The sequence below is a fragment of the Sciurus vulgaris genome, assembly GCF_902686455.1.
Source record: "Sciurus vulgaris genome assembly, chromosome: 8".
NCBI classification, from domain to species: domain Eukaryota; kingdom Metazoa; phylum Chordata; class Mammalia; order Rodentia; family Sciuridae; genus Sciurus; species Sciurus vulgaris.
In genome coordinates, this window is record NC_136468.1 from 16,799,455 (window position 1) to 16,814,052 (window position 14,598).

The 14,598-nt window shown below is 34.1% G+C and overlaps 1 protein-coding gene across 2 annotated transcripts in view; it reads right to left on the reverse strand.

Annotated features, from left to right (window-relative positions):
* TRIM24 (tripartite motif containing 24) overlaps positions 1 to 14,598 on the reverse strand; it is a 102,604-nt gene that overhangs the window by 1,984 nt on the left and 86,022 nt on the right. For both annotated transcript variants that reach the window (XM_079150099.1, XM_079150098.1), the window contains exons 11-17: positions 9,720 to 9,893; positions 7,842 to 7,977; positions 6,248 to 6,320; positions 4,795 to 4,963; positions 2,551 to 2,879; positions 1,734 to 1,866; positions 701 to 775 (exon numbers count right to left, since the gene is read on the reverse strand). In XM_079150099.1, the coding sequence (XP_079006225.1) occupies positions 701 to 775; positions 1,734 to 1,866; positions 2,551 to 2,879; positions 4,795 to 4,963; positions 6,248 to 6,320; positions 7,842 to 7,977; positions 9,720 to 9,893 (1,089 nt within the window). The remainder of the gene's footprint in view (positions 1 to 700; positions 776 to 1,733; positions 1,867 to 2,550; positions 2,880 to 4,794; positions 4,964 to 6,247; positions 6,321 to 7,841; positions 7,978 to 9,719; positions 9,894 to 14,598) is intronic.

Consider the following 14,598-nt stretch of genomic DNA (forward strand, 5'->3'; position numbering starts at 1 on the left):
AAGATCCTTTTCCCCTTAAAGTATTTATTTCCTTTTCCTATCTCAAGTTCTCAAAAGTTGCTCTTAAGAAAGAAGCTGATTATTCTCAGCCAAATGAATTCACCTAAACCAGTTTTCTTTGCATTAATTTTTTCAATTTATCAAAAAATTTTAAAAAAATTATTACATTTAAAAAGAAATTTCAGATAGCATAGAACATATTTTGGGTAGTGAACCCTTTTTGAACCTGGTGGAAGCCAATGATTAATATACGTACATTCCCTTCCTTTTTTTTTTTTTTTTTTCTCCCTTGTTGGTTAAAAGTCCGCTTATTTCTTAAGCCTACACCTATAAATCAAAATAAGTACAGAAAATTTGGGGAGTCTTTACCTAAAATGTGAAGTTTTATCCCCAACAGCTTAGAACACATTCCTAAATCTTTTGAGATACAAACACAGAAATCATCTGCAAACAGTAGGTAAATGAGTTAAGATGAGAAGTAAGAATACTTGAGAAATGAACAGAAGCTTTTAGCCAATTAACATTAAAATGTATCTATTTAGGATCAAAGAATTCCATATGTATAAATAATTTTAAGATTTGGATTAGATATAAGAAACTATTGAAAAAATAGCATAGAAAGTAGGTTCTCATGAATGAAATTTCAAAGAAAAAAATCATCCCATTGTATAAATATGAACTAGATGATATTAATACTTACAGTTAGAGGAACAGGGTCTTGAAAAGCCAGACTCATCTCATGACAGTAAAGAAATAAAAGGAGGCGTTCACACTTCTAAGCAAAAATAAATAAAAATATAACACAACAATAAAGTCAGCTTATTTTCCTTAAAAGAATTTCATAGATCTCAATGTACCACATTAACAATTAAAACCTGATGAATATACAGGAAAAACACTGAATATTGACGTTTTGCTTTCCTTCCCAATGGGTAACTATTGTTTGATAATTTAGGATGTATGTGATTGAGATATTTTGTTCACTATAATTAAGTGAACAGAAATGGAAGCACTAGAAACCCATTTGAAGTTCTTTACAATGAATTCCACTAACCCAGTTTATGTACTGCGAATTAACAATCAATAAAGGAAGACCACAGGGCTATTAAGAGATCCAGAGGTGGAGCCTCTTCTTTCGAGTGTTGATTCTTAAGGCCCGTTGCATTCATATGGTCCCCACTGCAGGTGCTGCCACTTCTCTGTTTATGGGTTTATTCTAGGGTATTACTAGCAACAAGTGTTTCTGCCCTTTCTTGCATGTCAATTTCCATACTGTTTTCTACTTAATAATTTAGCAAGGGATGTTCTTTAGTAGTTTTAACTATTAGGTTAACCTAGTAGCTTTAAATATTAATTACAGATAAATATATAAGCTGGCTTTGGTACAAATATAGTACTACTTGGTGAAAGAATAAAATAATTTCTAGGAAGAGTGAATTGAAAAGGCCATCTTGTTGGTGCCAATTCTCAACAAATTCTGAGGAAGAAGACTTATCTGTGGTAAAAATGAAAATATTTACTCAAGGGAGACTAAGTTTAAAAGACCAAAATCTATAAAAGAGAAGACATTTATCTTGTTCAGATACAGTATTTTAAGCTTCTATGGTGTGTGTTAGTCTGTCTTTAATTTAACTATTTAAGATTCCTAATTTCTACAGAAAAAAGAAATTAAAGTTTAATGCACTAACAAAAAGTTGTCCACCACTGTAGGGTTGAAATGCTCAAAGACTTACCCTTTTATCTATTGGTGTTAATTTAACAAGGCCTTCAGTTTTCCTTTTTTCTGAGTTGTGACTGGGAGCATCACAATCATATTCAACTTCTGGCTTAGATAAGTCTCGGCAGAAAGTACAAATCCACTCTCCACTGTTGGGTAAAGTATTTTTAAGTTTCTAATGCATCATGTCTCCCTTTACTAGTTCCCTTTCCCACCTCCTCCTACATGCCATCTATGACATGGACTTGGCATAAATTTTAATCACTAAGTATCCCACATCTACTAGGTAAAAAGTACAACGAGGAAAGTGGAAACAGCAGAAATTTAATGCCAGGGCCCAAGTTCAGTTAAAGTGTAGTAAAAAGGCATGAAATTCATACATGGAAAAAAAAAACTCACCTAAAGTAAATAAACATTAATGTAGGGCTGATGTGAAGTATAATTAGCATTTTTACTCAGAAGATTCAGGATAAAAGAAAAACTCTTGTTATTATTATTGCAACTGGAAGTTTAAATGGATCTGTTATTTTTTTTTCCCCCCTTATAACAGGTTTTCTAAGAGAAGCACAAGGAATAGCAGACAGGGTATGGGAAACCAAGATTACTATTAGGGACTTGGGAGTATACATTTGCAACAAGTGGAATTTCATGTAAGTTTTTACACAAAGGTAAAAATCATCAAAAGCTGATTACTGGTATTTATTATTTTGTAGTGCTAGGGATTGAACCCAGGGCTTCAAGCATGCTAACCAAGCACTCTACCACTGAGCCACACCCCGGCCCTGCTGCTATTATTTATAGTGAAAGAATGTGGAAAGGGAGGTACTACTTACCTTGGAAAGTTTGTCAATGTGGGCACATGACAAGAAAGATGGAACACTTTAGGACACTTCTCACAACATAGGAGTTCCCCTCCGTTTTGACAAACTGCACACCAGTCCTCATTGGGGTCATCCTCCTTCCTCGTCTCTCCAACATGAAGAGGTGACTTCTGGGAGGCATCTGACCACTCGGACTTTCCAGTTGAGGAATTTTCCTGGTGGAGTCCAGGCTGATCTCCTGTGCTATCAGGGGCATCGGATCTTAGCACAGTTTCCTCAGAAGCAGAGTTCTGACTGCTATTTAAGAGCAGGGAAGTAAGTATGCTTCTTGGATAGTTGGTCTGCAATGAGAGAGTATATTAAAAAAAGTATACATATATATACATATACACATACATAAATGTGTATTAATTTTGAAATTGGCATTTTTGCATTATATATGTGTATATATCATTGTTTACCATATATGTATGCGTAAACACACATGAATGTTTTTTGAAAGTGGCTTTTTTGTGTTAGCACTACTTCGATTTTAGACTATAGACCACTCTCAGAGGCACCTGGTGACTTCAAAGGGGTCTAATGAGTACTTCTGAGAATAGGATATGTTTATCACTAACTGTATTAGTCTCTAATGATATAGAAGACATGGGCATAAAGGTGTGGATAACGGGAAATTTTAAAATCTGCTGATGGCTAAAAAAATCAGAGACTAGATTTGAGTAGTTGGGAAGACAACCATACAAACTGTAAATATAATGTAATTTTTTGGAGCTGTTAATTCAAATTATACCTATGAGACAAAAATTATACTTCTAACATGAATCTAAATTTTGTGTTGGATCCTAGGATAGTGAAGGTTTCTAATACACGTTTTCTCCTTTAAACATTTTTAAAAAAAATTTCAATGTAATAAATGTAGATATAGTTAAAAGAACTCATTCCTTGGAGGCAACGATTTTTAAATTTAGTTTTTTTTTCCCCTGCTATTTACATTCATTTCTTTTTGTTGCTCATTTTTGAGATATGGTCTTGTGATTTTGCCCAGACTAGCCTTGAACTTCCATGTCCCCTGCATCTGCCTAGTCACACACTACTGCACCCAGCTTACCATATTTCTAAACAAAAGGTTTCTACAATAATTTCTTGGATCTTCCATTTTCAATTTTTTTTTAAATAGTATTGGGGATTGAACCCAGGGGCGCTTTACAACTAAGCAAGAACCCTAGCCCCTCCCTGTGAACATTTTGAGACAGGGTTTCACTAAGTTGCCTAAACTAGCTTCAAATCTGTAATCCTTTTACCTCAGTCCCCTGAGTAGCTCTGAATACACACATGCACCACTGTGTCTGGCATGGATTTCTTCTTTTTTTTTATTGGTGTATTATAGTTATAGATAATATTGGAGTTCATTTTGATATAACCCTAAAAGTGTGGAATATAATTTGCTCCAATTCAGTCCCTACTACTTCCCCTTTCTCTCTTCTCCTACCTCCCCCTGTTACTTTCTTCTACTTTATTGGTCTTTCTTCTATTTATTTATAGTTTTTAAACATTATTGCATTATAGATATAAAGGCGAAATTTACTGTGAATTTTCGATTTTAAGTACCCTGGTTGTTTGCGTGTGTGTATGTGTATGATTTTCCTGCTGTAGAATATCTGTAGATTAGGATTTTATATTCTGACTCTACACTACCTCCTTAAGCCACATGCACCACTACCACTACCATCCTCTTAACAGTTTTTAGTAAGCATTGCTTTATTGCTTTTTTAGTTGGTAGGGGTCAGTATAACTGTTCATAGCTAGCATCTACTCCAAATGATCTGTCATAACTGGTTAAGTATTCTGAGATTCAAAATTTTTGCTACATGTGTATTCATATTATATCCTGATTGTATCAGTTTTTAGTTACTACTGTATTCAGGTGCTTATTTCATCATTATGATTAAGTAAATATTGTCCATTGTCAAACCACAAAATGTACTATTGACTACATTCTCTTTCTTATACCTTGTTTTTTACTAGTTTTTTTTTTTTAATTCTTTTTCATTTGCTATTTTTTTTTTTCTAGGTACCCATCTCTATGCCAATCTCTGCAGTGTTATTCGATGCTTTAATACACTTCGAACATTTTTCTCCCTTTAGATACATCTCTGTAGAGTCTTCTGTCCTCTTGCTATAGCTACTGTACTGGAGACGATGCTTTTCTTACCCCCTAAGTATGAGTAGTATTGCAAGCACTGATGTAATTACATTTTGAGGCCTAGATTCTTCATCTGATTCTTGTTTCACTATAACAACAGGAAAATCATAATTTTCAGGTGGTCCACTGTTTTCTTGTTTTATTCGGATTGGCTCCAACATGACCACTGGGACTTTGTGTGTAGAATCAGCTCCTGCTGGTTTGCTGGAGGAGCCAGAGCTGTAAGTGTAAAAGAGGGAGAGAGAGAAAGAGAGAAAAAAAATTACAGTAAAAAATCTCACAGCAACTATAAAAATAGTAGTCTGGAAAATGCTGTATCTTCATAACAAAATACTTCATGTCAGTAATAAATGATGCATAAATTAAATGTAATCACCATATGCACGTTTCATTTATGATAAAAATGCTTTACATACTAACCTATCCGAGTAGTTACATTATATATCTGGAAGGACAAATAAAATATGGCTTAAAATAAAAATGACTTCAAAATTCTGAGGGTCTATAAAGGGCAACCAGATTTGGTACCTTTTAAGTATCCTTTTGTGGGCTTTCCTAGTTCCCTTTCAAGCCAATGACAATGAGAACTTGAGGCTCTCATTAAGAATTTGTTGTCACAGTGTGAAAACCAGAAATTATTTATTACTTAAAGAAGTTAATGGAACGAAAACCTTGTACAGATAGCCACAATGTTCTCATGAGATTATAAGCAAACCTTTCCCCTCAGAGAATGTCAATTCCATTTAAGAAAGTTAAGAACTGCGTTCACTATCTAGGACCATTTTTTAAACATAAAGAGGGGAAGAGTAAAGTAGCAACTTAAAATCTCAATAACTTTATTTTAAGCAGAACGAATGTTTGATCACTAGAAAAGTCAGATAATAATGAAATTATTGTTTCTTTTCCATAAAATTTTGATTGTATGTGGTGCTTTCATACCAAATTTTCCTTGCTATTATGTTAATATCAAATATATTTTCAATATAAATATTTTTCTATCTTTAAAGACAAAGGTATACTTAATCCTTCATTAATTTATTAAAATTTTAATTAAAGATAAAAGCTGTTCAAAATGCACCGAGTATAAAACATGTTGAACAATGGCAAAATAAATCTGATTACAGATTTTATGTACAGTTGCCCTCCGTATCCCTGGGTTCCACATCCATGGATTCAACCAGCATGTGGATGGGAAATATTTGGGGGAAATAAACTGCGTCTATACTGAACGTGTATAGACTTTCTTTTTTGTCAAAATTCCCTGAACCATATAGTATAACAACTATGTAAATAACATTTACATTGTATTTGGTATTGTAAGTAATCTAATGATGATTTAAAGTACAAGGGAGGATACGTGTAGTTTATATACAAATACGATGCCATTTTATATAAAAGACTTGAGTATCTGCAGATTTTAGTATCCTCAGGAGGGTCCTGAAACCAATTTGCCATGGATACTGAAGGACAACTGTACTAGAGGATATGGTTAAGTCTGTTTACCTTCCTCGGCTCCCAACGCTGGAGGCACTAGGTGAACGTATTGGGGGGTGGACACTAGTCATAGTAACAGGTCCTAAGGAGGGGGAAATCATACATATTCATAAATGAATTGATAATTAAGTACTGAAGTCCTGTTGAGTGAGTGTGCTCATTTGTCACTACAATGAAACTGGGAACATGCAACAAAATTCTATGAAACAGTAAGCAGTTGCCAAAGTTCAAGCATAGTCTGTCATGTCCTATTAGAACAGCAGGATTTTCAACCTCAGCACTGCTGACTTTGGACAACAGAATTCTTTGTTGTCAGGGATTGATTGTGCATTACAGGATGTTGTGCAGCGTCTCTGGCCAATACAAGTTATGAATTACCAGTAGCAGCTCTCTACATGTTCCAACTTGGAGTGTGACAATCAAAAATAACTCCAAAAAAAGCATGGTAGAACCTGTCTGTAATTCCAGCTATTCAGAAGGCTGAGGTAGGAGGATTGCCAAGTTTGAGATCAGTGGTAGTGTTCGCCTTGCTTGTTTATATATGCAAGGCCAGGGGCACTTAACCACTGCCTTTATTCCACTTTATCCCAGCCCTTTTTCAAATTTTCAAAATTTCAGACAGGGTCACCCCAAGACACTGAACTGGTCTTAAACTTGCAATCCTCTGCCTCAGCCTCCCGAATAGCTGGGATTACAAATGTGGTACTGCACCTGGCAAAGAATAAACATTTTTGTTTAATATGTTTTATTGGCCATGTATTGCTCCTTTACAGAATTATCTATTTATTGTGTCCTTAGGCAATACTGAGTGGTCCTTATTTATTTGTATAAACTTGTCATGTGATAAACAACTTCTCTACCATAATTTATCATAACTTTATTAGTTTAAAATAGGTATCTCTATTTAGATTCTGTAACTGTCTTTCATGTGACTGGTGAAAGAAATAATAATTTTGATTCCTCATTTCAGTTTAAAACACCTATTATGCCTAGGTCTCCAGGAGTAGTACTAGAGTGTTTTGCTCTCGGAAGAAATGAGTAGATACATTAAATATTCTTATACCAAGAACAAAACAAAACAAACAAACAAACAAAAACCCACCCAAACACTGCTGTCTCTGTGTGTCATCACTAGGAAATTTTAATGGGCAAATCACATCCTAAAGAAGACCACATCATAGGCACCTTAATTTGTTAGTAAGTACAATACTAATTTTCTCCAAGAAGTGCTATAATGCCTATAAATTCTATTGAAATTCAGAATATAAAGAAGTTTCACCTCTGCTTTCTTCATTGTAGGTATAATAATTTTAGGTAGTACAAAAAATGCAGATACATCTTAATCATTCATCAAAAAAGGGATGAAGGGGGTTGGGGCTGTAGCTCAGTGGCAGAGCACTCAGATCGCTTGCCTAGCATGTGTGAGGTACTGGATTCAATCCTTAGCACCACATAAAAATAAACAAATGAAACAAAGGCGTTCTGTCCATCTACAACTACAATAAAAAATAAATAAATAAATAGGAGTGAAGGGATTTTAAATCATTATAAGTAGAGTTAGAACTAGAAAAACACTTATAAAATCAAAAGAAGGCGATTTTACCTGCAAGGCCTGGAGATGGCACTGATGAATTTGGTGACTGCACGGTTCTGTTTGAGGGTGGTCTTGGCTGGCCATGATCTATGCTAGTGTCTTTCCTCACAATATTGTCCAGCATAATAGTACTTGAACAATCAATCTTACAAGAAAAGACATTATTTCAGGGCAAACTGCTTTTGTAAGTTAAAAGAAAGTTTATAAGAAAACTTCAATGACAATTACTATCAAACAATAAGACACAAATATCACATTTGAGAAGTTCTAATAGATATTTTCACCATTAAAAAATCCCAAATAAAAGTTTTCACTCTTCTTACTGTTTTATCTTGGCAAATACACTGAGGACGATAGTATGTCCTCAGGGATATCAGGAATTGATATCAGGAAAAAGTAGAGTCATTGTATCATTTGTACTTTAAAAAACAGCACAATTTTACATTGCTGCAAATTCTCTTTAATATCTGCTTTAAAAATAAGGAACTGGGTTCTTGTATTTGCTTCTGCATTGAATCAGTTGTGATTTGTGGTTTTGTTTGAAGAATATAAAGAAAATCTGGTCTGGTCTTACATAGACAGGACCTTGAGGGTGCTCAGAGTTATAGTCTGTTTAAGTTTGTGGCCCACAATTTAACAAGTGATATTCTGGGTACACCACAGAGATGAAATAAGTCGACATATTACATAGTTCTAGAGCACCAAGTTCCTAACTACATTACTGTTTATTAGGAAAAACAAAACAAAAAGCACTCCCTTTAATGCAACGGGTAACACTGCTTTCCTAATCCATTAACAGGCTAAATACTAATAAATTTCTAATTAAGAGTTTAATGTCTTAGACGCAAATATTCTTTATACCTAAACACATCAAATTTCCCAAGAATGCTTTTGTGATTTAAATCTACTTCAATTTTCTAACAGTGTTAGCCTTTTTCAATCAGGATTCTACAAGAGAATGTAAGGGCATAATAGATTGTATATAATTAATTAATTTGTTTCTGCAACTAGAATAGTGCTAATTGTGAAGCATCCTTGGTAGGATTAAGAAAATAGTCATTCCAACTCAGGTGATGCATTTCAGTTGCAAAAGAATGGTGGCCAAAGGGTCGCTTGCATGAGGAATGCAGAAGAAAATATAGGAGAACAATTTTACTTCCAGTGTTCCGCTTTCCTTGGGGGAGAAAAGATTAATACTCTTTTGGCAATACCTTGGGCAATACTTTTCAGATAGAGCAAAAAGATCAGAATGACTGGATTCATTGTATCTTTAACATAAGGAAAATCATTTACATAGTGTAATAATTCTAGAAGCTAAATAAAGCAGTGGGAATTAGAAAAGTGAAAACGAATCAACTTATATGGTAGAAATCTATAGAATATTGAAAATATTTAAAAAAATACTGATAAATATAAGAGCTTGGAGAAATGAATATATTATTTTAAAATAAAGCAAGTCAGAGGAAATTTTGCATTAGTCAGTAGGATCTAGCAGAAAATGTTTTGATTTCTATTACTAAACTTGTCTTGTCTCATCTGATGTCTTAATGCCTAACATCCACCTCTAACCTTGTTTTAATGTACCCTATCCCAGCCATTTAACTTCCCAGTCTTCCCGTATCTTTACTTCTCTCCCTTCCCAGCTTTGATTCAATGATCACTGTAATCAACCATTTACAAATACCTTTGACTCCAGTGCCCTGAAAGGCATTATGTTGTATATCTAAGTGTTCACAATTTATATTAACTGCTGTTACAGTATTTCTAAGGAATAAAAATAACTTATAAAAACAAACTATAATCCAACAAGCCTATGCCAGTTACTAGATCCAAATTCACTGATGATTTCCAAAATGATGTTAATATAAATTCTCTATGTATACTTACATCTGGAAGAGAAGGAAGATTATAAGAACCTCCCACTGGTGAGCTCAAATCGATCATGGGTGAACCAAAAGTCTTTCCATCATATCCTGCTGCACTAGTGATGGTAGGGCTGGAGGGAGTAGAGGATGTGCTGCTGGCAGTTGATGGGGTGGCCTGCCCACTGCTGATTTGCCACTACAGAAGAGAAGAAAATGGACAATCGATAATTAGGCCTATAACATGACATATACCTAATCATTCTTTGTGTCACAAAATGAAGTAAAGGACACATTCTGCTTTTGCCCCCCCTCCCCCATTTTTATTGTTGCATTTTAGTTGTACATACTGATGGGATTTGTTGTTACACATTTATTCCTACATACCAATATAAAATATTATAATTTGGTCAGTATCATTCCCCAGGACTTCCTCTCCCTACCCACCCCCCATATCCCTTTCCTCTACTGATCTCCTTTGATTTTCATGAGATCTACCCTGATTTTTCTTTTCCTTTTTCCTCTCTAGTGATCACATGAGAGAAAACATGACCCTTAACCTTCTGAGTTTGACTTATTTCACTTACCATGGTCTCTTACTCCATCCATTGTCCTGCAAATGACACAATTTCATATTTCTTTATGGCTGAATAAAACTCCATTGTGTATACAAACCACATTTTTTTAATCCATTTATCCACTGATGGACACCTAGGCCCCATAGTTTGGCTAGTGATTTGTGCTGCTGGAAACATGGGTATGCATGTATCAGTATAGTTTGAGGACTTTAATTCTTCAGGGTAAATACTGAGAAGTGGTATAACTGGGTCAAATGGTGGTTCCATGCCTAGTCTTTTGAGGAACCTCCATACTGACTAATTTACAGTCTCACAAACAGTGTAAAAGTGATCCTTTTTCTTCACATTCCCTCCAGCAATTATTATTATTGTATTATTGATGACAGCTATTCAGAATGGTGTGAGATTAAATCTCAATGTAGCTTTGATTTGCATTTTCCAAATTGCTAATGATGTTGAACATTCTTTCATAGATTTGTTGGCCATTTGTATTTCTTTTTTGAGATGTGTCTGTTAAATTTATTTGTCCATTTATTAATTGGTTTATTTGATTTTTTGGTGTAAAGTTTTTTTTTTTTTTGGTGTAAAGGTTTTTGAGCTCTTTATATATTCTGGATGTTAATCCTCTGTCAGAAGAGTAGCTAGCAAAGATTTTTCTCCCATTCTGTAGGTTGTCTCTTCACATTTCTGTTTCCTTTGCTGTGCAGAAGCTTTTTAATCTGGTGCCATCTCATTTATTAACCCTTGGCATTGTTTCCTGAGTTTTAAGGGTTCTACTGAGAAAGTTATTGACTGTGCCTATATGCTAGAGTGTTTTCTTCTAAAAGTTGCATAGTTTCTGGCCTAATTCCTAGATTTTTGATCCACTTTGAGTTGATTTTTATGCAGGGTGAGATAAGGGTCTAGTCTCATTCTTCTACACATGGATAACTGGTTTTCCCAGTACCATTTTTGACAATGGCTATCTTTTCTCTCTTTTTGCCACCTTTGTCAAGGATCAATGACTACGGATGTATGGGTTTGTCTCTGTGTCTTCTACTCTGTTGATTTATCTATGTGTCTGTTTTTATGCCAACACCATGCATTTTTTTGTTACTGTAGTTATGCAGTATAATTTGAAGTCAGGTATTATGCCTCCAGCATTGCTCTTTTGGCTTAGAATTGCTTTGGCTATTTGGGTCTTTTATTCTTCCAAATAAACTTTAGGATTGTATTTTCTAGTTCTGTGAAGGTCATTGATATTTTAATGGGGATTGCATTGAGTCTATATATTGCTTTTGGTAGTATGGCCATTTTAACAATATTAATTCTGCTTATCCATGAACATGAGAGGTTTTTTTCATCTTCTTGTTTCTTCTTCAATTTCTTTCTTCAATGTTCTGTAGTTTTCATTATATAGGTCATTCACCTCCTTGATTAGATTTATTCCTAGGTATTTTGAGACTAATGTGAATGGAATTATTTTCTAGATTTCTTTCTCAGCAGATTCCTTGTTGGTATATAGGAAAGCTACTAATTTTTGTATGCTGATTTTGTGACCTGCTACTTTGCTAAATTTATTTATTAGGTCTAGAATTCTTTTGGTGGAGTTCTTTGGATCTTCTAGGTATAGGATATAATCTGCAAACTGATAATTTGACTTCTTCCTGTTCTGTTTTTGTCCCTTTCATTTCCTTCTCTTGACTGATTGCTCTGGCTAGAATTTCTAGCACTACTTTAAATAGGAGTGGTGAGATTGGACATCCTTGTCTTGCCCTAGATTTTAAAGGAAATGTTTTCAGTTTTTTCCCATTTACTCTGAGGCTGGCTTTGGGTTTTTCACATATAGCCTTTATGATGCTAAGATAAGTTCCTTCTATCCCTAGTTTCTTCAATTTTTTTTTTTTTTTTTATGAATGGCTGCTGAATTTTGTCAAAGGCCTTTGCTGCATCTATTGAGATGGCTAAGTGATTTTTGTCCTTAATTCTATTTAAATGATTTATTACATTCATTGATTTGTGCATATTAAACCATAGTTGCATCTCTGGAATAAAACCACTTAGTTGTGTTATATAATCTTCTTGATATGTTGTTGAACATGATTTGCTTATATTTTATTAAGCATCTAAGTTCATCAAGGACACGGGTCTGTAGTTTTCTTTCCTTTATGTATCCTTGTGTCTGGTGTGATACTGGCTTCATTGGATAAATTTGAAAGAGTTCCATCCCTTTCTATTTCGTGGAATAATTTGAGGAGCATTGGTATTAGTTCTTCTTTAAGGGTTTTGTAGAATTCAGCTGAGTACTGGACTTTTCTTTGTGGAAGTTTTTTCTTTTTCTTTTTAATTACTGCTTCTAGCTCATATGTCCTCTTGATTTACTTCTGACAGAGCTTATTTGTCTTAGAAATGTATCCATTTATTCTAGGTTTTCCAACTTATTGGAGTATAAATTTTCTAAATAGTCTATTGTCTGTGGTAATTTTTTTTTTCAGCACCAATTTTATTAATTTAGTTTTTTTTTTTCTCTCTTTTTCTTTTGGTTAGTTTGGTTAATGACTTATCCATCTTATTTATCTTTTCAGAGAACCAACTCTTTGTTTCATTGATTCTTTTGTTTTTTTTCCCCTCAATTTCATTGATTTGGGCTCTGATCTGATTAGTTTGTTCTTTTCTCAAGGGCCTTGAGATGCATCATTGGGTTGTTTATTTGGGATCTTTCTGCTTTTCTTATGTAGGCACTCATAGCTGTAAACTTTCCTCATAGAACTGCCTTCATAGGGTCCCAAAGGTTCTAGTATATTGTATCATTATTCTCATTTGAGTCTAAGAATTTTTAAAATTTCTCCCTTGATTTCTTCCATCACCCATTCATCATTTCAAAGTGAATTGTTCAATTTCCATGTGTTTATATAATTTCTGAAGGGTTTTATCATGCCGATTTCTGATTTCATTCCATTATGATCTGATAAGATTCAAGGAATTATATAAATTTTTTTTGGATTTGCTAAGGCCTGCTTTGTGGCCTAACATGTGGTCTGTTTTGAGCTGCCAAGAATAGTATATATTCAGCTGTTATTTGATTACGTATTCTGTAGATGTGTCTTAAGTTCAACAGTGGAGTCTCTACCTTGTGAACCTGTAGTGTCCCTATAGTTTCCCAGTACCTTACTTATTGAGGAACTGTATTCCTGCTGCGTGAATACTGAGCCATAGAGCAACTAGAAAATTAGCCTTTCTCTACTCTTGAATCACTTCTGAATTCACAAGTAATTTGAATGTAAAGAAGTAGGAAGGGAGTGTACAGGTATATATATGTAATATTCATTAATCCTAATGTCCCCCACTACTCCCCCCAAAAAGGGCACTGATTTATATTGGAAGACAATAGTTAGTGTATACCAGAACACCTCTTGAAAAGCTTATACATACTAGAAAATAAATATACACTTAGCAAGTTCAAGGTAAAGATGGAGTATTAAAAACATATATCTTCTTTTATTGCTACCTGAAAATAAGCCACAGACAAGAGCTTTCAGGTTTTCATGTATCTCTTTCTCATTTTACACATGTGAATAGATAATTAAGCCTCAATAAACATCTGAGGTAAGTCTTATTCAAGTTATAAGCTGTAATAAACACATAAGGTAATAATGTTGGGCAGGCTGAACTATACAGAGGTTAAGCATGCTACTATCTGCTATTTCAATACTTACTGAAAAATAAGATATTTTGATGGAGAGACAAATGGATGAATCAATAAATGGGTATATGGATAATAGGCGATAAGGCAAGTAGAATAAAAATGTCCCTCCCCAAATTCTTTCAACTTTTGTTATGTTTGAACATTTTCATAATGAAATATTAGAGGGAAGGAAAACAATGAGAAGTATTCAAAAGAAGAAGCAAAAAAAAAAAAAAAAAAAAAAAAAAAAAAACCCTGCCCAAACACACCATCATTTATATACGGATAACACTACAGAGTAATAATGTCTGAAACATTTTAATTTTAAAAAATCAAATCTATGTGCTTCACTGTAACAACTGCAAACAGAAGTATATGAAGTTGGCTATGAATGCCATTGTCACCATCCACCTCTCCCACAACCCACCTCCATATCCCACTTCCTTCTTCCCTCCTTCTCTCCCAAGAATAAGAAATTCCAGGTAGTGAATACCATCCAAGGTTTTTCTATATATATATGAGATTAAAACACACACACACACACACAAGTGAAATAATAACAATAATATCTCACCACAAGTCTGTGTTTTTTCCTCATGTATCTTAGATCTATATAGATTAATGCATTTCTTAATATTTAAAATATTTCTATTATATGAATA